Below are 21998 nucleotides of genomic sequence, written 5' to 3' on the forward strand. Positions count from 1 at the left end.
TTTTGTGTATAGTGATCTTTGATGTATCTTTGCTTGGTCATCTTTACCTAGAAATTGGCTGTTGGAGGTCTGCCAGAGAAGATTCTAACAGCATTTCAATCAGTAATTGATGAGCATTTTGATGAAGAAGCTGCTTTAAATAAGTGTAGCACTGCTGTGTTCCATGTTGGTAAAATTAGGGAAGAAATGGAAAATGGTTCAACTCTAGGTAAGTGTTCTGCTTCGGGTTTCCTTCAGAATGAAGCTTCTGATGCCAAATACTTGTAACCATAGTTGTGTTGTTCTGTAATTTTAAGCTATTAGTCTTATTCTACCTTGAATGTTATATTTATTGCTATTTAATGACAGATATTCCTACTAAAAAAGATGATGGATATTCAAACTATGAATGCCCCAATCAAAGTGTTCTGTTTTACTGTAATATAGAATCGTTGTTTGGTTCTCTTTTTACATTATTTTTTGATTTATTAGGAAATCAGCAAGGTTCCACATTTGTGGATGAGTTACAAGCGCAAGAAAATGTCCTCCAGCAGTGTGTTGGGAAGCTTGAAAGTGCTGAAGCAAACAGAACCATGCTGATTTCCCAGCTTACAGAAGCACTTGAGGACCAAGTACATTTTTTTCTTATAATTAGTCCTTTTGATATTTTATAGCATGTTTTACTTATTGCTGACTAATTTAACCTTTTACAGGAATCAAAGCTGGATGTTATTCGTGCTCAGTTACAAGTAAGAGTTACTTCTATTGCCCCCTCTAATTAAAGCTGTGTATATAGGCTAATGGTGATTTGGATTTAGAAATACTTAGAATCATGATGAAGGTAATGACCCCATGGTGGTAATAAATTGTTTAGAATCGCTTCCATGTGCCTTTATAGAGTTCAACTAGAATCCATCTACAAAATTGAGAAGTGCCATATCAAATGAACATAATAGAAAGTGTTAAATATTATCATGGATGTGAAATGAATTGCAAAACTATGTGGTGAAACAAACAATACAAATATTATTCCTTGTGTAGGTATTACATAATTTCAAAGAGCAAAATAACGTGGGCATAATAAACAATATAGAACATGGGTCTTAGAGTTTGAATTTCTGAGAGATTGGAAGTTGAAAACTTGAACCCAAATGGCTTTGGTTTTAAATCTAACCATTTATAGGAGACGCAAGGAACATAAAATTGTTCAGGGAGTGGCCTATCATAGGTTGAGAAGGATAATGCCTTAATTTATATCACCAAATACTGTAATGGCTTTTCAACCCTGTCTTTGGCGGTGGCAAGTTGCAGGTAATGGATCAGTGAAAAAAAATTAGGGGATAATAGCTAGTGAAAATTCATGTATCAGGGGATGCAGTGAAGGTTACAGATATGTTAAAAGGATTCCTTAAAATTTAGCAATAATCAGCATAAATAAAAGTTCTTTGTAATGAGTGTCAGTGTCAACCAATCTGCGTTGTCACTCAAAACACACCTGCCATAGTTTTTGTTGTGAAATCTGAAAGCACTAGTTGGGGAAATTAACAATAAATATGGTTGGCCTGTAAAATTGAGTGAGATCTATCAAGTCAGTGTGGAGTTCAGAGGCTCAAGAATTGGCTTGGTGGCTCTGTGTGACCTTGAGCAGTAGATTTTTTGAGCTTCCTGTCAGGGAGTTGATCTTGAGCCTAGTTCAGTCTTTGGCTCCTTTTGGTTTATTTTTCTGAAGAGTCTTGATTCCAGGTAATACAACAATATCATAGGCATAGAGCTGTATTTGCTTTCAGGGATTCGCCGCCTTTGACATCTTTGACAATTGACATTGTGTACATTAGATTTACTGCAATTCTATTCAGTTATTCTCGTGGAGCATCTCTGTGCTTGTGCTTTTTCATTAATCTGACATATATGATGTTTGCAGGTTGCTCGGGGCCAAATTGAGCAAGCAGTCAATCTGAGAAGTAGGTTGACATCTCCCATTGCTCCTGGCTCCACCACTACCATACCAATGCCGGATTCTGCCAAGGTTAAAGAGCACAATACGCCTCCAGTTCAGCCAACCAGCACTCCTCTGCCTACCCTTGCACAACCTGTGGTTTCTTTTGCTCCAATGAAAACTACGGATGAGGAGAGCAAGAAAGCTGCTGCAGCAGCTGTGGCTGCAAAGCTTGCTGCCTCTACATCCTCTGCACAGATGCTTACCTCTGTTCTTTCATCTCTTGTAGCTGAGGAAGCTGCCTCCATGAATGGTGGCTTAAAATCAACTGGATTTACCACAGGCTTGGCCATGTTTCCCTCAGAAAAACGACAAAAACTTGAGAAACCAATGCCAGTATCTGATAGCAATTCTGAAGTAGGTAACATAGCCTATTTTAATCCTTTACAACAGCAACCAGGGACTACTGTGCCTCTTGTGCCACCATCTTCAAGCATGCAATCCATGTCCCAATCGAACCAGATACAAACTTCATTTGGTACGTTGCCTCCATTGCCACCTCCACCACCTCTATCTCCAGCCAATGCACCTGCTAATCAATTTGTCCAGTCTTCTGGTATGGTGATTGGGGCAATGCCTTTTGGATATGGAACTAATGCACTACCACCCCCACCTCCACTACCCCCACATATTGCAATGGGATTGGCAAGGCCTGCTGCTCAGCCATCACAGCAGTCACAATCTCAGCAACCACAGCAGCAGCAAGCACCAGCAACTGGAGGATTTTACAGGCCACCAGGCATTGGATTCTATGGGCAAAACCATCAACCAGCTACTCCTCCAGTACCGCGGCAGTGAGTCTTCCTTTGAAGCCAATGGGACAAAAGGCCTTCAGGAGGTCATTGGTTTTATGGTTCAAGTCATCAGTAAACTCCACAGATGGCATAGGGGTGAATGCCGGTTGAAAAAATAATGAGCCTGGAGGTTCTCCTCTGAGCTTTGTGATATTATGTATATTAATAGAAAAGTAGGCGCACCTAGAGGCTTCATTTGATGTCTGTTGAGATGCACATTACCTCCTTCATCCCAGACGAATCTTAATCAATTGAACCAAATATCTGTCAGGTTAATTGGGAGCTCGGCACAAATGAAATTTTCCTAGATTGCTGTATCTTAATCTAACTGTTCATGTACCATTAACTATATATATCATCTGCACTGCATACTTATGGGAGCCTTGCAACGGATTGTAACTAATCTTTGATTTCCTTGTGGGTTTGCTTATGCTTTGTTAGTTGTACAGGGGCCTTTATTGGTGGCTGCCCAGGTAAATTCTTTACTTCCTAGTTAGGTTTTGCCATGAAACTGCTTCTACTGCTTTCTTAGGTGCAGTCATAAACCGTCTACGGAAAATAGGTAGGAGCAAAAAATTGGTCTTAGCATATGATCGGCTCTACCAATTATCAATTCAGGGACGAAATGAGTTTTTGTGTACGAGGAAAGAAAAACCTGATTATCAGCAATTTTAAAATTGGGATTGCAAGTTATGAAATCCGACTAAGCTATTAATATCTCGAAATTAATAATGTAATTAACCAAAACCAGTGTGACTTAAGGAAAACCGTTCGCGCCGTCAGAAACCTAATGGCAGCATCTTTGGAGAAGAAAGGTTGTTCAGTTCGATGGCGGAAGCTTAGCTTCCATCTTCAGTAGGATTTCTAATTTACAGTTAGGAAACAAATGTTTGAGTTGAATTTCTTTTTTTTTTTTTTAATGAAAAATGTGCTTAACTTAAAAATTATTAAAAAAGAAATCTAAAAAAAAAATTAAATTAAGATGAACTAAAATTTGACTGCCAAAAATTGATTACACATTGTGTTTTAAATTTGTTGAAGTGATTGATCAATGAGTTTAATTTAATGATATTAGCTCATTTAATTTAATGATATTAGAGTTTTAAAAATTATGAAGTTTGGTAAATTATATTAAAAAAAAGTGATAATTAACTAAATTAAAATAAATAGGTAAAATGAGTTTTTTAATGAGTGCAAATATGTACCATTAAATATTATTTAATGCATTTTTGGATGTGTTTGTCATTAAAATTGTAATTTCATATGCTAATGAAGTGTATTAAATAAATAAACTTTAATCGGCGCATATTTACAATTGTTAAAAAAACCAAGAAAATATGAAAACTATAAAATTATTTGCACTGTAGAATAATTTAGAGTCAAGTATGTAAGATTTAGTAAAACCCATAAATTAATCCTTAACGGTTAGATCCTTTAAGTGCCAATAGGTTAAAGAAATAGATAAATTTTAATAACTGTTCCTGAACTTATATGGTTGTAAGATTATAGTCCTTCAATTTTAAAATGTAATATAAAATTTCTAAATTTTCAAATTTTGTATAGTAAAATCTTTCTCACATTTAATTATTGATTTGTTAGTTAGAAACTGATGTGAACAGCTCCCATATGGTATTTTGTCAATATTTCTCTCTCCTCCCTTATGCAAAGTGTAAAATTTTTCTCTCTACACATGAAAAATTATTCTGTCTATAGAAAGGAAAATGATTTAATTTACATATGGCTTGAGAGAGAAAAGAGAAATACTAACTAAGTTCCATGCTGGAATTGTCCAGGTCAGCGTTTAACTAAAAACCAGTAATTAGAGGTTAGAGGGATTTTAATATAAAAAATGTGAAAGTTAATAGGGTTTTATGTTACATTTTTAAGTTTAGAGACTGTAATATTACAACTAAATAAGTTTAGGGACGATTGTTAAAATTTATCCTTAAATAAATTTGTCTTTACTTTTTAAAAGGAAAAAAAAAGCCAATTTCCGTTGCCCTTGAGAGATAGGAACGGTGATGGTAGTACTTTGTTCCATGGCTTATCCAAAGCTTCCCTCTAGCTCGGTTGAATCCAGCTCTGCTTTTCGCTTTCTCTACATTTTCCCAATGCCCAATAGATTATTTTCCAGGAAAAATATGTTCACCATAGCCAAACAACCTGTAATCCTACGAAGGTTTTACAGCTTTGGTACATTAAAGATTACACAAGTTGTGGTGAGCCCAAATTTCAATCTGCAAAAGACTGAATTTTAAATATTGCCACAGTTTTAAGGACAGAAAAACCCATCAATCCGATAGCAGATGAGAAAGTACTTGTAACCCCAAATGAGAACTCCTAAACTAATGAGTGAATACCCATTTCTAGGCAAATCTGTTGAGTCATCTTCTAGCTTTCTTCAACAGCTGGGGGAGCTAGGATCCACAAGGGACTAGGCCTATGTTCGATAAAACCACCTTGAAGGTTGAAGCTACACTGGGTGCATAGATAATTTAACTAAATGTTCATTACTGAAAGTCCATGAATGAAGGGAGCAGTTGCTACATAACATCTACTGTGGTGCTAAGCTGGACAAGTTGATCACAGAGCTCACCAGTCCTCAATGCCGACTCTGTTCCAGTAGCGAAAATGGAGATCAAGAGGACAATGAACCACATACTAGCAAAGTTGCATATCTGGATAAAATTGCAATAAATTTATAAGTTTCCATGGTCAAATATCTCCACATACTTTCTCAAGATCCATTGGTAAGGAGAAAATGAATAAGTTGCTCACCTCTTGAATAATGAACTTCCCTATGGGTGAGCATTCGGTTCGAATCGAATTAAATTATAAAAATCGAATTTTAAATTTTAGAAACCAAATTGAATCGAAATGGGTGAAAAATCGAATCGAACCGAACTCTCTATTTTGATTTTTTGGAAAGGCAGCTGTTAGCTGCCACTTATTTTGAATTTATTTAGGGCATTTGTTTAGGAATTTTTGTGTGCATATCTGATCTTACCTTTTGTTGTATGATTTTGATACAATTTTGGTAGTTTAGCTTGATTAGAAACCTATTTGTTAGCTGTAATTTTTTATATATATCTTTGATTTCTGGGGCAATAAACATCAGAATTCTTATTCCAAAATTTCTTAGTTCTTTTACATGGTATCAGAGCCACGGCTGATGAAAAGAAAATGAGAGTTCTGGATCAGGGAAGAAAACTTCTAGTTCTTACACACTGAATTCGAATGACAACCCAGATAACTTGATTACCCAAGTTCAGTTGAAGGGCGAGAATTACGAAGAATGGGCACGAGCTATGCAGACTGCATTGCGGGCCAAAAAGAAATATGGTTTTATTGATGGATCTATTAAGCAACCAGCAAATGACTCACTGGAACTCGAAGGTTGGTGGACGGTTAACTCTATGCTGGTTTCTTGGGTGTTTAACACCATTGAACCGACGCTTCGCTCGACCATCTCTCACATGGAGAACGTAAAGGATCTGTGGGAGGATATTAAACAGAGGTTCTCGATTGGGAATGGTCCACGAATGCAGCAACTGAGATCGGATCTGGCGAATTGTAGGCAGGAAGGTCAACCGATCGTGTCCTATTTCGGAAGACTCAAAACGTTATGGGATGAAATAAACAACTATGATCAGATACCAGTGTGTATCTGTGCAGGCTGCAGATGCAATCTTACCATTGAATTGGAAAGAAAGCGTGAAGAAGAGAGAGTTCATCAGTTTTTGATGGGCTTGGATGAAGAAGGATACGGAACAGTGCGCTCTAATATTTTGAGCACTGAACCCTTGCCCAATTTGAATCGTGCCTATGCTATGGTTGTTCAGCAAGAGCGGGTGCGAACTATGACACGAACCAAGGAAGAAAGAGGCAATCCTATGAGTTTTGCAATTCGAGCAGGAAGTCGAAATTCAGGGGGGGATAAAGACAAATCCTCAATTTGTTCTAATTGCAACCGAGAGGGACATGATGCTGAAAGTTGTTTCCAGCTGATAAGTTATCCAGAATGGTGGGGTAATAGACCACGTGGAACTTCTGCTGGACGAGGAGGTGGTCAAAAGCGTGGCAATGGAGCAGGACATAGCAAGGGAGGAGTTGCTCGTGCCAATGCCACACAAGCAACTGGAGTTGATGGTGGGCGTGGAATTGTGACAGATTCAGATCGAAAGGGTTTTAGTGGATTAAATGAAGAGCAGTGGGCTGCTTTGTTGGGCATGTTGAATTCTTGTCAGAATGGTGGCAATGAGAGGCTGACAGGTACGCAGAGGATATTTCCTTGGATTATTGACACAGGAGCTTCCCATTATATGACAGAAACGTTGGCATTTTTGAGTGAATTGCATGACATTGTGCCATGCTTAGTCAGGTTACCTAATGGAGAAAAGACCTTGGCGGTGAAAGAAGGAACTGTGTTGCTTGGAGGAGACTTGAAATTGCAACGAGTCCTTTATGTGCCAAATTTGAATTGCAATATGATCTCTGTATCACAACTACTTAATGATTCAAATTTGGTTATTCAACTCACTAACAAAATTTGTGCTATACAGGACCTAAATTCGAGGAACTTGATTGGAGCGGGTGAGTAACGAGAGGGGCTGTACTTTCTCAAGGGAGTGACATCGGTACATGCTTGCAAGGTAACTGATGTGGGGTCTTTTGAGCTTTGGCATAAGAGAATGGGTCATCCTTCTTATAAGGTGGTAGAGTTAATTCCAGAAGCTGGTAGCATAGTTAGGAAAACTAATAAAACTTGTGAAGTTTGTTTTAGAGCAAAGCAAACAAGAGAGATTTTCTTTTCTAGTGACAATAAAGCTGATGGTTGTTTTGAATTGATACATTGTGATTTGTGGGGACCTTATAGAGTCCCAACTTCTTGTGGAGCAATTTACTTCTTAACAATTGTTGATGATTACTCTCGTGCTATTTGGATATATTTGCTGAATGGAAAACAAGAAGTAGCTTGTGTTCTTAAGAAATTTGTTGTGATGGTTAATCGCCAATTTGAAAAAAATGTGAAAATTGTCAGAAGTGAAAACAGAAGTGAATTTATGTGCTTGAAAGAATATTTTGATCAACAAGGGATGTTGCATTAGACTTCCTGTGTAGGAACACCTCAACAAAATGGCCGAGTGGAAAGAAAACATCGCCATATTCTTAATGTGGCAAGAGCCTTGAGTTTCCAAGCAAATTTACCCATAGAATTTTGGGGAGAATGTGTACTTGCAGTCGGGTATTTGATTAATAGAACTCCATTTATGTTATTAAATGGTAAAATCCCATATGAGATGCTCTTTGGGAAGTACCTTCTTACAAAGACGTTCGGGTTTTCGGTTGTTTGTGCTATGAGCATAATCTGAATCGGGATAAAGATAAATTTGGTAGTAGAAGTCGTAGGTGTGTTTTTGTTGGGTATACATTTGAAAAGAAGGGATGGAGATTGTATGATTTAGAAACTAAAGAATACTTTGTATCAAGAGACGTGGTATTCGCTGAAACAGAATTTCCATATGTAAATGAGAAAACAATGGGTGATGAACTCATTAAAAATGGAGTTGAGGAGTTGGGTGATGAAGTTGATGGTTTAGAGAACAACTTGGGAAAGGAGCACGATGAAAGTGTGGGTAGAGAAAGTGAGGTGAATCCTGAAACGAAAGAATTGATCCATGAAAACAGTGAGGGAGTGGATAGAGGTGAAGTTGTTGAAGAGCAACTAGGTAGGGGACAAAGGGCCAAGTAATCTAGTGTTCGTTTGAAGAATTATGTGACAAATGCCATCAAAACAAGCCCCTCGGTATGCTCACCTTCCCAATCTGATTTCTTAGGTACGCCTTACTTTATAGCACATTATGTGGGTTATGATAAATTCTCTGCACAACACCGATGTTTTTTGGTAGCCATTACTACAGGACATGAACCAAGCTCTTATGCAGAAGCAGTTAAGGATAAACGGTGGAGAGCGGCTATGAGAAAAGAAATACAGGCTTTGGAGGATAATGGTACATGGACAGTTGAAAATCTGCCATTTGGGAAGAAAGCAATAGGAAGCAAGTGGGTATACAAAATTAAATTCAATTCTGTTGGAAGTATTGAACGATACAAGGCGCGGTTAGTGATATTGGAAAATAATCAAGTTGAAGGCATAGATTATCAGGAGACTTTTGCTCCTACAGCAAAAATGGTTACTGTGCGCACCTTTCTTATCGTTGCGGCTGCAAAGAATTGGGAACTTCATCAGATGGATGTCCAAAATGCTTTCTTACATGGTGATTTGGAGGAAGAGGTTTACATGAAGATGCTGCCTAGATTTGCTTCTCAATCACCAGGGAAGGTTTGTAAACTTTGGAAATCTCTATACGGTTTGCGGCAAATACCTAGATGTTGGTTTGCGAAATTGGCTGCATCTCTAAAAGCTTATGGATTTCAACAATCATATTCAGATTACTCTTTGTTCACTTTTCGAGCTGGGACTGTTCAATTGAATGTGCTTATTTATGTGGATGACCTTATTATCTCCAGCAATGATGCTTTCGCTGTACAAAAATTCAAGAACTATTTGAGTCGTTGCTTTCATATGAAAGACTTGGGGAAGCTAAAATTTTTCTTAGGGATTGAAGTAGCCAGAAACTCGAATGATATTTTCTTGTGTCAACGTAAGTATGCATTGGATGTAATTTCAGAAGTTGGATTACTGGGTTGTAAGCCGGTTAAAACTCCTCTTGAACAAAATCACAAGCTGGCCCTTATCGAGAGTGATGATGTGGATGACCCTGTTCAGTATAGGCGTTTGGTGGGATGGCTTATTTATCTAACAATAACTCGGCCCGAGTTGTCTTATTGTGTGCATATTCTTGCTCAGTTCATACAATAACCGAAGAAAGCTTATTGGGAGGCAGCTGTTAGAGTTGTGTATTATTTGAAAGGAAATCCAGGTCAGGGTATACTACTGCATGCCAATTGTGATCTCAAATTGTCTGCTTATTGTGATTCTAATTGGGCTAGCTGTCCTTTGACGAGACGGTCTTTGACCTGTTATTTTGTTCTTTTGGGTGAATCCCCTATCTCGTGGAAGACTAAAAAGCAATAGACAGTGTCTCGCTCATCCGCTGAAGCTGAATATCGGTCTATGAGTACTACAACTTGTGAACTTAAATGGTTGAAAGGATTATTGAATTCTCTTAGTGTGGCGCATACTGAACCTATGAATTTGTATTGTGATAGTCAGGCTCTGCATATAGTTGCTAATCCTATCTATCATGAACGTACCAAGCATATTGAAGTAGACTGTCATTTTATTCGTGATGAGATATTGAATGGTAACATTCGAACAGATTATATATGTAGTTCAATGCAACCTGCGGATATCTTCACAAAGGCGTTGGGAAAGGATCAGTTTGACTTTCTTCTTTGCAAGTTGGGCATTCGAGATCTCCATACTCCAACTTGAGGGGGGAGGGGGGTATTGGAAAGGCAGCTGTTAGCTGTCACTTATTTTGCATTTATTTAGGGCATTTGTTTAGGAATTTTTGTGTGCATATCTGTTCTTACCTTTTGTTGTATGATTCTGATATAATTTTGGTAGTTTAGCTTGATTAGGAACCTATTTGTTAGCTGTAATTTTTTATATATATCTTTGATTTCTGGGGCAATAAACATCAGAATTCTTATTCTAAAATTTTTTAGTTCTTTTACATGATTTGGTTCGGTTTAAACCGATCGGTTTTGATTTTTAATTGATTTTTTAATTTAGACTTGATTTTCAAGTTATTTAGTCTAATTTTAACTTTAGTTTGAACCTAATAACCATTAATCAATGAAATTAAACAATTAATATATATAATTAAATATAATTCATAAATTTTTCATAAAAATAAATCAATTTAAAAATCGATTCGGTTTGATTTAGTTCGATTTAAATATATAAATTATTATTCAGTTCAGTTCGATTTAACTAATTTTTTTCTCTTTAAAATCGAATCAAAATAATCAAAATTTTTATAATATAAAATCGAACTAAATCGATTAAATTTTAAAATTAAACCAATTAAATTAAATTAACTTAATTTAATTCAATTTTTCAATTTGAACCGAATTCTGCACGCCCTAAACTTCCCAATTAGAAGACAAAAAGCAGGAAGCAGTGAGCAATCAGTGTAACAAGTGGAGGGAAAACAAGATACCATTTCCCTCCTTCAATGGCAATCTTGCCAATAAATTATCTGAGTCAAAGATAGACTCAGAAGGATAAATTTATTTAATGGTGTTAAAGATCAAGGATTCAATCGTTACCTCAACTTAAGATAGGGAATAATTTATAAATTTTACTAAATGAAATTATTCTTAAATATATTAATTATTTTTTTAAAATTATGTAAAGATAAAAATAAATTTATTTTTATGAGATGATATGTATATTATTTTTTTTTTAAAATATTTAATATTTAATGTATGATATAATTAATTCAAATAATAATAATAATAAATTTTCATTTATTTCTATTATAACTTTTATTAAAAGGTTGCATCACTTAAGATTTTAAAGGCCAAAATTTAATTGAAGTTAGCATTAAAAATTAAATTTGACTAATTTAAAAAATAATTACGATAAAAAATATGAATTAATTAATAGATAAATAGTTAATTAATGGTACAATCGACTTTAAAATTAATTATTTATAGATGATAAGAAATATATATTTTTTTAAAATAATTTATAATTAAATCATTAAAATATAATAAATTCACATATTAATTTTTATAATGTTTTTAATAATAATTTAATTTTTAAAATTTAATTTATTAACGAATTAGTATCGGTCATTAATCTTTAACATTTTATTTTATTAACCAATAGTTTTGATAATTTAATTTTATATTTATTATATATAAAATAAATAATTATTTAAAATATAAAATTTAAATATAAAAATTAGTTTGTAAATAAAATAAGATTTTAAAAATTATTTTATTATTAAAACAAAATTTTTAGAACTAAATTTTCTTAAATTTAAAAGTAGTTAATTCTTTTTAGATTTAGAAAAGATAGATTTAGAAATTAGAACACATGGGCTGATTGGTTAATTTAGGGTTCGGATCTTAGGTCTCCCAAAGGAATCTCTGTCTTTCCCTTCTCTGCTTGTGCTTCGAGGAAGGTGATAGAGAGAGAGAGAGAGAGAGAGAGAGATGCAAGAGACCCATTTATTGTTTAAATGATTTAATTTTAGTTCGCTCGGTTAAGACTTAATATTCTTGTTACTACTATATTATATAATATATGCTTGCGTTGGAATTAATAATTGCACTTTCTCTTTGATTCCTTAATACGAAGAGTTTCTTTCTGCTGCTTTATATACGTAATGTCTTGCGTACTTGAGGCTTCTGGTTGATGAATCGGCGCTCATCCATTCCATATCGAGATTTGGTGCGTTTCTTTTTTTCCTGTTTTATTAAATTTTGCCTTTTATGCTCCATGTATCATATTCACTGGATTTGTGAATTGGGTATTTTCTGTTGTATATGATTGAAATTTGGCTTTTGGATAAACAATTATGGTATTTCACTTTTGATTGTTTTGGATTATGTATAAGGTTTTCTTTTGGGATTTGCTTTTTATAATTTTTTAGAGAAAGGGTTTTTTTCCCTCCAGAAATTCTTCAATTCATGGCATTATGCTCTGCTCGGTCATTATTATCTTTTTATGCTTTTCGTGTGGTCCCTGTTACCATTTTATTCCAATCCCTTATTTAGCGGTTTTTATATTTGTCTGAACTATGTCTAAATTTTGTTCGCGACTTTGAAGTTATAAACAGTATATTTGATTTTACTTGTTGGGTTTTAATGTATTTGAGTGTTATTTTTTTATAGGCTTAACTTTGATTCATGTCGGCAAGAACTTTGAGGAGGAGACTTCATCATGGGGATGTTGATGGAAAAAGGGAAGAGCATTTTGACACATCAGGTTATGATGGCTTGAGTGAACCTCTGCTTGGGACTCATGAACACGATGATATGGCAGCAGTGAGGGTTTCTTCTTGTTGTTTTAGAACTGCTGGAAAGGGGAATAGATATATGGTATTCAATACTTTGCCATGTTACAGGGACTCACATTTGAAGATATTTGGAATGCTGAACACAGGAGGGAACGCCTCCAGTGGATGTTGATCTTATCACAGTTGGTTGTACAGTGGGCTCAATGGTTAGGTATGCTATTTGTTAGTGATTTTCTTCAGTTAAATGTTGCACTTTATTGCCTTTTATGATATTTGGGATTAACCAGACCAGTAGATTTATTGGCTATGTTTATTAGATGAGGCATAACAACACCGTGATTAAGCAATTGAACATATTAAGTCTTTTTTTTTTTTATATATATATTTTTTATTGAAAGTTGATTGATACAAATTTCATATAAGAATAAATTTTTTTTCCTGTCAATTTTGATATATGCATTGCAAACCCTGGCATTTATCATGGATGGAAGACTTAATTTTGTTTTAGAATGACATGATATTGGTGGTAGAATTAAGAAACCACAGTTTTGAAGGTTTATTATGTGTTCACCCTTGGTTGGCTTGTGTTTTAAAGAATTCTGTTTTAAATATTTACTTATAAACTTTCAGAATCAGTATAAAGAAGTAAGAACAATTTAGATGCAATATAGGCTGTTACATGCTTGGTATAGTTTGTTAGACATTTTCTTGATTCTTGTGTGAAGCGTACAGAAGTTGCTGTTGGTGAAAACTTGCTGAGGTGATTATCAGTTTATTTTTCCAGAGGTTATTAATTAGTTTTTAAAAGTAAAATATATGGACAGCCCAGGTATGAAGTTTTGTAGGTCTTCAATTACAGATTGTCAGAATGTTAAAGCAGTTTCATTTTTTTTCCAGCAAATGTTGTCCTAGGTTCTGGATCACTTATTGGACGATTTTTGCCTTTTGCTGGTCAAAGCGGATCAAGCAGGAACCTTCTTCATCCTTATCTTAGTCCTTTACAGGTATATTTAGCAATTTGGTTGAATTTTATAATTTTAGATGTTTTTGATTTAAAGAAAGTGTTTCATATACTGATATTCCTATCTCATATATTTTATAATGTTTTATAGAAATAAATTACTCATCATCATCATCATCATTATTGTCATATGGCCTGTAGGAACTTGAAAGTTTAGTTTTTGCTGTTTCTCATGTCTTATGTATGCTTACAATCAATTCAAGTGAAGTAACACACTGTGTGCATTATATTTTATAAGAGAATGTTGTTCCTTTTTTGTCATCTACTCCACTAAAAGTGAAATGTTATCCTTCATTTGTAGTGTTATGTTACAAAGCATTCAACTTATTTAGCTGATGTAATGCATTGATGAGTTAAATGGTGTTTATCAATAATATTGTATATTCTGCTTTAATCAATTTGCTGCTTTTTTGGGCATTGTCAATTCAATTGGTATTGTTTTCTTTTTGAGCTGTGCATCCGGATTCTTGCTATAACACCTTTCATTTTCTAGTCTTTTGAAAAGGGGGTGTGTTTGTGGGTTTTTTTTTTAATTTTTTTTTAATAATAATCTTTGGCCTTAATCAATTTTGTATGTTTTGAATATAAAAGATAAATGTTATTAGTACTCTAGATTTTTTTATGCTGTAAATTCTCGTGTTTAAGGAAGAAAGACTCAGAAATCTACAGCAAAGGCTGGGAGTATGCTTTGATGGTTCTCGAGTGGAGCATCAAGTAGGTCCTCTTCATTTTCTCATTTTTTATCATTACTTGATATGAAGTCTTGGTAGGTTAAATTTCCTTTTAGTTGTTGAAGTTGCTGTTGATTTGACTTACTGATTAAAATCATTCTTTGCATTCAAAGGAACGAGTATGCAACTTACTCATTGAAATCAGGTTTTCCTTTTAATTGAAGGAAAGATTTATGAATACACACCTCAATAAGCTGCAAAACCCTTCACTTGAACTGCACCTTTCTCTTTTCTGCTTTTTTGTTTTTTAGGTGGTTGATAATTTACATACATTGAGGATTACAATTGACAATAACTGTATCACCATTTCAAGTGATTTTCTGATATGCCTTATTAGATCTGTGAATCATCGGTGATGTCCATATTTGCATTTATGCCTGATATGCCTTATTAGATCTGTGAATCATCGGTGATGTCCATATTTGCATTTATGCAAAAGCATTAGGCTCTACTGAGTCCATAAATTCATATATTACCTGACCATTTCATTTTATGGGCATAGACTCTTGTAGGCTAGAATACTAGTTGAGCTTTTATAAATTATGTTTTAGTTCCTAATGTGTGACAAAAATTAGTTACTTGGCTCATGTAATTTTAAAATTGAATTAGTTAGTTCTCAGTATTTGATTCCATTAACAATTTAGTCTTTTGGTTTGGCTTTTATACCCTTTTTTGTTCATCAAAGCTATCAAAAATTTAAAAAATTGTGAATTTTATAAATACCCTCCATTAATTTAAACATGCTTTTAGAAGGATTTTTTTTTCCCAGGAGTGTTTTTGAATAAAATTTTTCGAGGAAAAACTTTTTGTGAAGATGGTGTTTACTACTCTCAATATTGAGGCCTTTTTACCAAAGTGTTATGGACAAAACCTACTGACACTAGTTGCTGATGATCACAAGGGAGAAAATTATCAAGAACTTCTTTAGTTTCTGATGTCAGGGAATATCATGTCAAAGTTTATGCTACCAAGCACAAGTGTGGAAGTTTGAATCTTAAGAGTGCCCACTTCATCCAATAGTGTTGAATATTAGTCATTATTTAATCGGCTCTGGGGACTGTTGAAACAGGAACAGCCTTCCATTAGAGTAACCCTACATAATGGCCTTTATATTTTGAAGTTAGAATGAGAAATTGGTTTTCTTTTGACTTTCAGGATGCACTTAAACAATTGTGGAGACTGGCTTATCCTGGTAGGGAGCTTCCAGCTTTAAAATCCGAGCTTTGGAAGGAGATGGGCTGGCAAGGTTCAGACCCATCAACTGATTTTCGGTATGGAGAAGATTATGTGTGGAACTGATCATGAATCTGCTATATTCTGAATTTATTCTTTCCTGCAAATGTGTATTGATGCAAGTTTTTCCATGCTATTTGAAGGGGTGGTGGATTTGTATCATTGGAGAATCTAATATTTTTTGCCAAGAAGTATCCGGTTTGTTCCTTTACTTTGGATGAACTTTAAATTATTATTAATATTTATCATTAGCTATCCTATATTATTTCAGTCAATTAAGCAATAACATGCACGAGTCTTAATCCATCAGTATGAGGTCATGGGCTACTTAATAATGGAATACACTATTGCATTTGAAAGTTAGCCTGTGCAAATTCACACCATTTCAATGACTTTTTTGCTATTTCTAATACTTATTAATGATGTTTGATATTTGGTCAACAGGACTCATTCCAGAGATTGTTACATAAGAAAGATGGAACCAGAGCTGAGTGGGAGTATCCATTTGCTGTGGCTGGCATAAACATTTCCTTTATGTTGGTGCAAATGTTGGATCTTCAAACTGGTAATCAAAATTCTAAAATGTTATGATATTGAATATTTCTAACAGTTAAATCGACTGGAAATGGTGCAAGATATGGTGAATGGCCGGTCTTAAAACAATGTAAATTGTACATGCAGGGAAGCCATCCACTCTAGCAGGAATCAAATTTGTAGAATTACTTGCAGAAGATGAAATGGCATTTGACAACCTCTATTGTGTGGCCTTTCAAATGATGGATGCTCAATGGCTTGCAAAGCGTGCTTCGTACATGGAATTTAATGTAATTTCGCTTCTAAAAGCCTACTTGCCCTATTATTGCCTTCTACAGGATGTTTTCCTACGTTTACTTGTTCTTGTTTTCGTCCTTCATATTTAATGTCACCTTTTCCAGGATGTTTTGAAGTCTACAAGGATGCAGTTAGAACGTGAGCTTGCCCTTGAAGATGTCTATAGTGTGAAAGATTTACCAGCATACAATCTGTTGACAGTTTAACTGTTATAGAATGTAAAATTCGTAATTCTTGTTTTTAGCAAATTTTCTTTGTTTGTAATCAATGGATGTAGTTCTGTATTAATAAATTCTCATTTTCAAAGTTGAATTAGAAGTACCTGCACAGTTCTTCCATCCAGTCTGTTCTGTATGTAAGCTAACATTCAATTCTATGATTTATGCTTTTTTTAAGTGACCCATTGCCGCATACAGGATACCGGTTACCATCGGAGAAGCACAAATCAAGCGTAAACCTCTTTTATCAGATAAGTAATGTCTTCGGTTACTAATTCAAATCATACCAGGCTAAATCACAACGTTAAAGGATCCACTTCATACGGTTTTAAACATCTTGCTGCTCCTAATTATTGTTTGCTGCGTGTGGTGGTGTGAATTGAACTGATTTTTCTGATACTTGCAGATCCACCGCTAATTTTTGTATTTTCCTTATTTATAATATCATTTCATGCATTTCAAAGAAACAACGTATGATGTTCTGCCGTTTAACCATATGTATATATATATTCTTAAAAACTGTATATTTGATGATATATATATATATATATATATATACCTTAATTATTTAAATTTAATCATCACCTAATTAAAATACATAATAAAATTTGAATTTTAATTTTTAAACAACATTACTTTTTATTTTTATTTGAAACTCACTGATATAACAGAAATAACAAAGAGGATTAGGAGAGAATGAGTTAAAAAATAATAAGAAAAAAATAATTTCTTAAAGGAAAAATCAGATGACAATTAATTTGTTCTTTCAACATAATAACGGGTCAGTCTCTTGTTTTTTAATTTTCAAAATCCTCGTCCACTATCCGGCATTTCAGTAGGAGATCTTTGCTAGAGAGTGTTTTTATTGAAAATTAAATATAATTACATAATTTTTTTTTACTTTAATTATGTTAATTTTTAAAATATATTTATCAAAGAAGTGGTAATAACCTAATAGGAATGAATAGAGATGAAAATAAAGTATCATAATCATAAATATTAAATTGAATCTGTCGGTAGTGAATCGGCTCTCAAATTAATTTGAATTTATAATTAAATTAGATAAAAAAGTGATCAAATATAATTTGATCGACTCAATAATTGAACTGGTACGACTTAGTTGACTTGACTGATTCAAATAGTCAATAGAATCAATATATTTTTTTTTTATGTTGGCTTTCACTCACGTGCACAGCACTCTCACCACATTAATAAGCACTCACACACATACACTTGCATATACATGCACACACAGTATTTCTCCTATCCCATATTCTCTCTTGCACTGCACAGCACACAACACATATTTATACCATTTTTAGGAATGGACAAGTCTAGAGAATTTGGAATCGGTGGTTAAGCTTCAAATGCTAGTGCCGCTCGAGAACCTTCTTGAACCGCGGTAAATGCTTAATGACCAAGAAAACTCTGGATTGTTCGAGAGGAGAAAGAGTCGTTGATAATATTTCAATAGGAAAATTTTTGTTTATCATATATTTAAGATATAATCACTTAAATTATATATTTAATTTATAAATTTTATTATATATTTTATATTTTGAGTCCATAATAAATCAGAGAATTAAAAATAAGCTGGAGGGTCAATACTTAGACAACCAAAATTTTATTTCCATTTTCAATTTCGATTATTTTGAGATTCTTATTGATTATTATGCAAAAAGATTTCATATCAAAATAAATTTACAAATTGTGAATTAATTTAGGAAAAAATATTAATTATTTTTTTAAAAATTTTATATTCATTTAATTTTTCTAATCAAAATTCGGAGTAATTATATCAATCTAAGTGGATCATATTATATTTGATTGCACAAGTTGTTCAATTCAGCATTAATTAGTCTCTCAATTTTATGAATCATTCGAATTTAAGGCTTTGTTTGTTTAGTTAAAAATATTTTTATATTATTGGTGTTCAGAGTATTTAGAAAAATGAATAAACAAAAAATATTATTTTCTGATTAAATAGAAAGCTAACTCATACTCTCTTTTGAAAAGAGTAAATCATTTTTAATTTTCTAGATTTTTAAAATATTATTAAAATATGAAAAATGCATGATATAAACACATATAATTAGTGAAAAAAATTATTATTTTTTGTAAAACAAAGTTATTTTCATTTTGCAAAAAAGTAAATAATTTTCATGTTAGATAAGTTCAAATCGAGTTTACCAATCAAATCAGAATTCATCACCTTTGATTTATACTATGCAAAAAATGTAACAGGTTGACAAAATTAAAGTGAAAGAGGCATTGACGTTGAAAGGAATGAAGCAAGAGATGAGAAATAAATATCTAGAACAGATGAATATATATATATAATCCATTCAAAATAATACAGGTCATCCTATTGTTTGGTTTTGTAAAAGGAATATTAGAAAGATGCTCCAAAATGATTCCTTTAATTGTAATTCATTGGAGCAGGTAAATTTTGTACTTTTTTCCTTATCTCAATAGAGATCTCCCTTTTTTAGCTAGAAAAATTAAATGTTGGGAATAACATTTATTAAGTTTTTTTTTATGAGGGTTTCAAGTACTGATTCAGACGTTCTGTTGCTTTTTTCACCTGTAGAAACAAATTAAAAAAAGAAAAAGAAAATTAGGAGTTTGTTTAACGGGAACAAAATGAAATAATTTTTCTCGAGATGTTTAATAATTTCATAAAACTTGTTTTCACTTGCCTGGTCGTCCCAGTTAGTCCTGTATGTAATACATGCGAGTACAAGTGTTTGCGTAGCAGCTCCAACTATGAGTCCAATCCAAATGCCCTGTAAAATTAAAATACGTATTTTATTATTTAAATAATTACATGAGTGTAATTAATGTAAAAAAATCATATTTTAAGTCGGATTGGATCAGACTCAAGTCGTCTAGGTTCGTATGATTGTGATAGAATCCACACAAAACTTAAGGGTTTCTCCCTCAGCTGAAGGAAGACAAATATTAAGAGAAGAGTTTGCAGATGTAACCTTTACTTGCAGATGAACAGCAAATCCAAGAGTAACACCTATTGGCACACCAACAGCATAATAGCAAAATAAATTAACATATGCAACCACACTTTGCCTGCCAGCACCTACTGCTGCCCCTGTAAAATAATATCTTTATGCTTGGTAGCAAGGATAATCATAATAAAACTCCGCACATCTTATGGATATTTTAATTAGATTTAAGCCCAAAAACCCTGAATTACATGCCTGAAAAAATTGGCTGAATGCTGTTGAGTAGAACGGAGAAAGCAAGAGGGAGAGAAAGGCTTGACACATATTCTGCTACTGCCTTTTTACTGGTAAACAAGTGAGCAATTTTCTGGCCAAACAACAAACACATAATCCAGAGGAAAACTCCAATGCAAAATGAAGTTGTCAAGTTCACTTTAATGGAGAATTTTGCAGCTTTGGCATCTTCTTTTCCCAATTCGTTTGAAACTCGCACGCTACATCAATATATTCATTAAGCGTAAGTTCCAAAAGAACTCAATGTCTATATAGCAATTCAATTAGAGACAGACCTGGCAGCAGCCAAGAAGCCCAGACACAGCATTCCATCCCAAGCTGTGATATTGAGGCTGCAGAGACATTTCCCAGTGAAGCAAAAATCAAAACAACAAGTGATCAAGATTTTGAATATTTAAAAAAAAAATTCTGATTATTCATGAGCTTACCAGATGGAGAAAGCAGATATTGCAGTTTTGGCATTTTTCATATATCCAGCCAGTAAGACTAAAACTGCAGTGTACCATAGCTGTAAGCTATTCAAACAACACAAAAAATAAGATTGTTACAAGTTCATATTTATTAACACATAAATACTTTAAAGACAGAAAATAAGAGCATTGATGGACATACCAAAGCATCAAGCCTGAAGATAATGAGAGCTTTAATATAGGGACTAAATCGGAGAAGGCAGCTAGAGTGAAACCTCTCCATGTTTTAGGACACCTGCCACCAAAAATATACGCAAAGTCTCCTATTACAACCAACCAATTTGATATAATCATTGCACCCATAGCACCAGGGATCCCCAGGTTTAGTTTGATGAGCAAGATCCATGACAAGAGCAGGTGAAGCGCAAATGTGATAGAAGAAAGACACCCAACAATTGTGTTCTTGAGCTGAGCTTGCAAGAACTTCTCCACGGTGAAGTTAAATATCGAAGAGTAGATAGATGGAATGAACCAAAGGGAGATATTTCCGGCTTTTCTAGCTGTATCTTCTTCCTGACCAAGTAGTCTGAAGATTTGAGATGTGAAGATGAAGACAGGAAGGAGGACTGTTGCTGTAGAAATGTTAATGATCCATGATCGCTGCAAGTAGATACCCATCATGTGATATTGTTTTGCTCCAAATGCTTGCCCGCACAGGGTCTCTGTTGCACTTGACATGCCTAGCTATATACAAACATAGATAAAGAAATGAGATACTAATCATAGTGATTATTGTATAATTGAGAATTTAATACGTAGAGATTAGAAAAGAATTCAATCTCACCACTATTCCATGTACAAACCGTACGGTGATGATCTGAACAAGTGCAAAAGCTGCAAGTTCTACTTCTCCAATGTGTCCAATGAATCCCTGTGTTACTACAAGCATTCCAAACTGAGTAATCTTTGTCAACATGGAAGGAAATGCAATCCTCCATATTTTCTTTGATTCTGCCCAAACCCTTTCTTTCAATTCTTTATTACTCTCTTTTTCTTGTGAATTTGAGGGTTTTACTTCTTCCATTATTTCCATGAATAATACATCAATTCTAAGTCCTGTATCAATACTTGCTTATGAATGAAGCTTAATCACACAGTATAGTAGTATTCAAAAATGTAGTTTAACTCAAATAAATAACTGTACTGCAAATATATGCATAAAAAATTTGAAGCTAGCTAGTGGCTTAAAAGAATTTTGAGCATATTTGGTTAAGTTCTTGTGTTTCTTTCCTTCTATCTGGTTCACTACTTTAAAAGCAAATTAAGTTTGTTATTTATAAAAAAAGAAAAATGATTTCTATGTTGAAATTTATTCTTTGCTTCAATTTATCATGTGAAGAAAAATTCATATATTAAGTGTTTTTATTGATGCATATCTTTTCAAGCCACAATAAAAATTTATATAAAGTGTGTTAATTTCACTAAGCAAAATTGAAAAGAAAATGCTAAAAATGAAAACAAACTAACTAA

At 33.7% G+C, this 21998-nt stretch overlaps 3 protein-coding genes across 13 annotated transcripts in view; 2 read left to right on the forward strand and 1 right to left on the reverse strand.

The window, feature by feature from the left end:
* LOC110651233 (uncharacterized) overlaps positions 1-3183 on the forward strand; it is a 36740-nt gene extending 33557 nt beyond the window's left edge. For all 9 annotated transcript variants that reach the window (XM_021806533.2, XM_058144394.1, XM_058144395.1 and 6 more), the window contains 4 exons: positions 52-208; positions 472-611; positions 693-728; positions 1901-3183. In XM_021806533.2, the coding sequence (XP_021662225.1) occupies positions 52-208; positions 472-611; positions 693-728; positions 1901-2773 (1206 nt within the window). In that variant the 3' untranslated portion in view covers positions 2774-3183. The remainder of the gene's footprint in view (positions 1-51; positions 209-471; positions 612-692; positions 729-1900) is intronic.
* Positions 3184-11815: 8632 nt separating this feature from the next.
* Positions 11816-16924, forward strand: LOC110651288 (uncharacterized). Its single transcript, XM_021806580.2, has 10 exons — positions 11816-12202; positions 12646-12798; positions 12879-12981; positions 13668-13774; positions 14437-14505; positions 15678-15793; positions 15899-15953; positions 16200-16320; positions 16437-16579; positions 16691-16924. Exons 2-10 carry the CDS (start codon positions 12661-12663, stop codon positions 16790-16792), a joined length of 954 nt encoding a protein of 317 aa, XP_021662272.2. The 5' UTR covers positions 11816-12202; positions 12646-12660; the 3' UTR covers positions 16793-16924.
* A 2181-nt stretch (positions 16925-19105) lies between these two features.
* LOC110651281 (protein DETOXIFICATION 24-like) lies at positions 19106-21783 on the reverse strand. 3 transcript variants are annotated; one of them, XM_058144398.1, is made up of 8 exons: positions 21313-21783; positions 20671-21208; positions 20487-20573; positions 20334-20390; positions 20020-20258; positions 19792-19910; positions 19504-19590; positions 19106-19388 (listed from the first exon to the last, which is right to left on the reverse strand). In XM_058144398.1, exons 1-8 carry the CDS (start codon positions 21464-21466, stop codon positions 19341-19343), a joined length of 1329 nt encoding a protein of 442 aa, XP_058000381.1. In that variant the 5' UTR covers positions 21467-21783; the 3' UTR covers positions 19106-19340. The 3 variants fall into 3 exon arrangements, with proteins under 3 accessions (XP_058000381.1, XP_058000380.1, XP_058000379.1); XM_058144397.1 differs by having other exon boundaries at positions 19798-19910; positions 20671-21212; positions 21313-21782; XM_058144396.1 differs by having other exon boundaries at positions 20671-21212; positions 21313-21781.
* Positions 21784-21998: the final 215 nt, after the last annotated feature.

The sequence above is a fragment of the Hevea brasiliensis genome, chromosome 3, assembly GCF_030052815.1.
Source record: "Hevea brasiliensis isolate MT/VB/25A 57/8 chromosome 3, ASM3005281v1, whole genome shotgun sequence".
Lineage (NCBI taxonomy): Eukaryota > Viridiplantae > Streptophyta > Magnoliopsida > Malpighiales > Euphorbiaceae > Hevea > Hevea brasiliensis.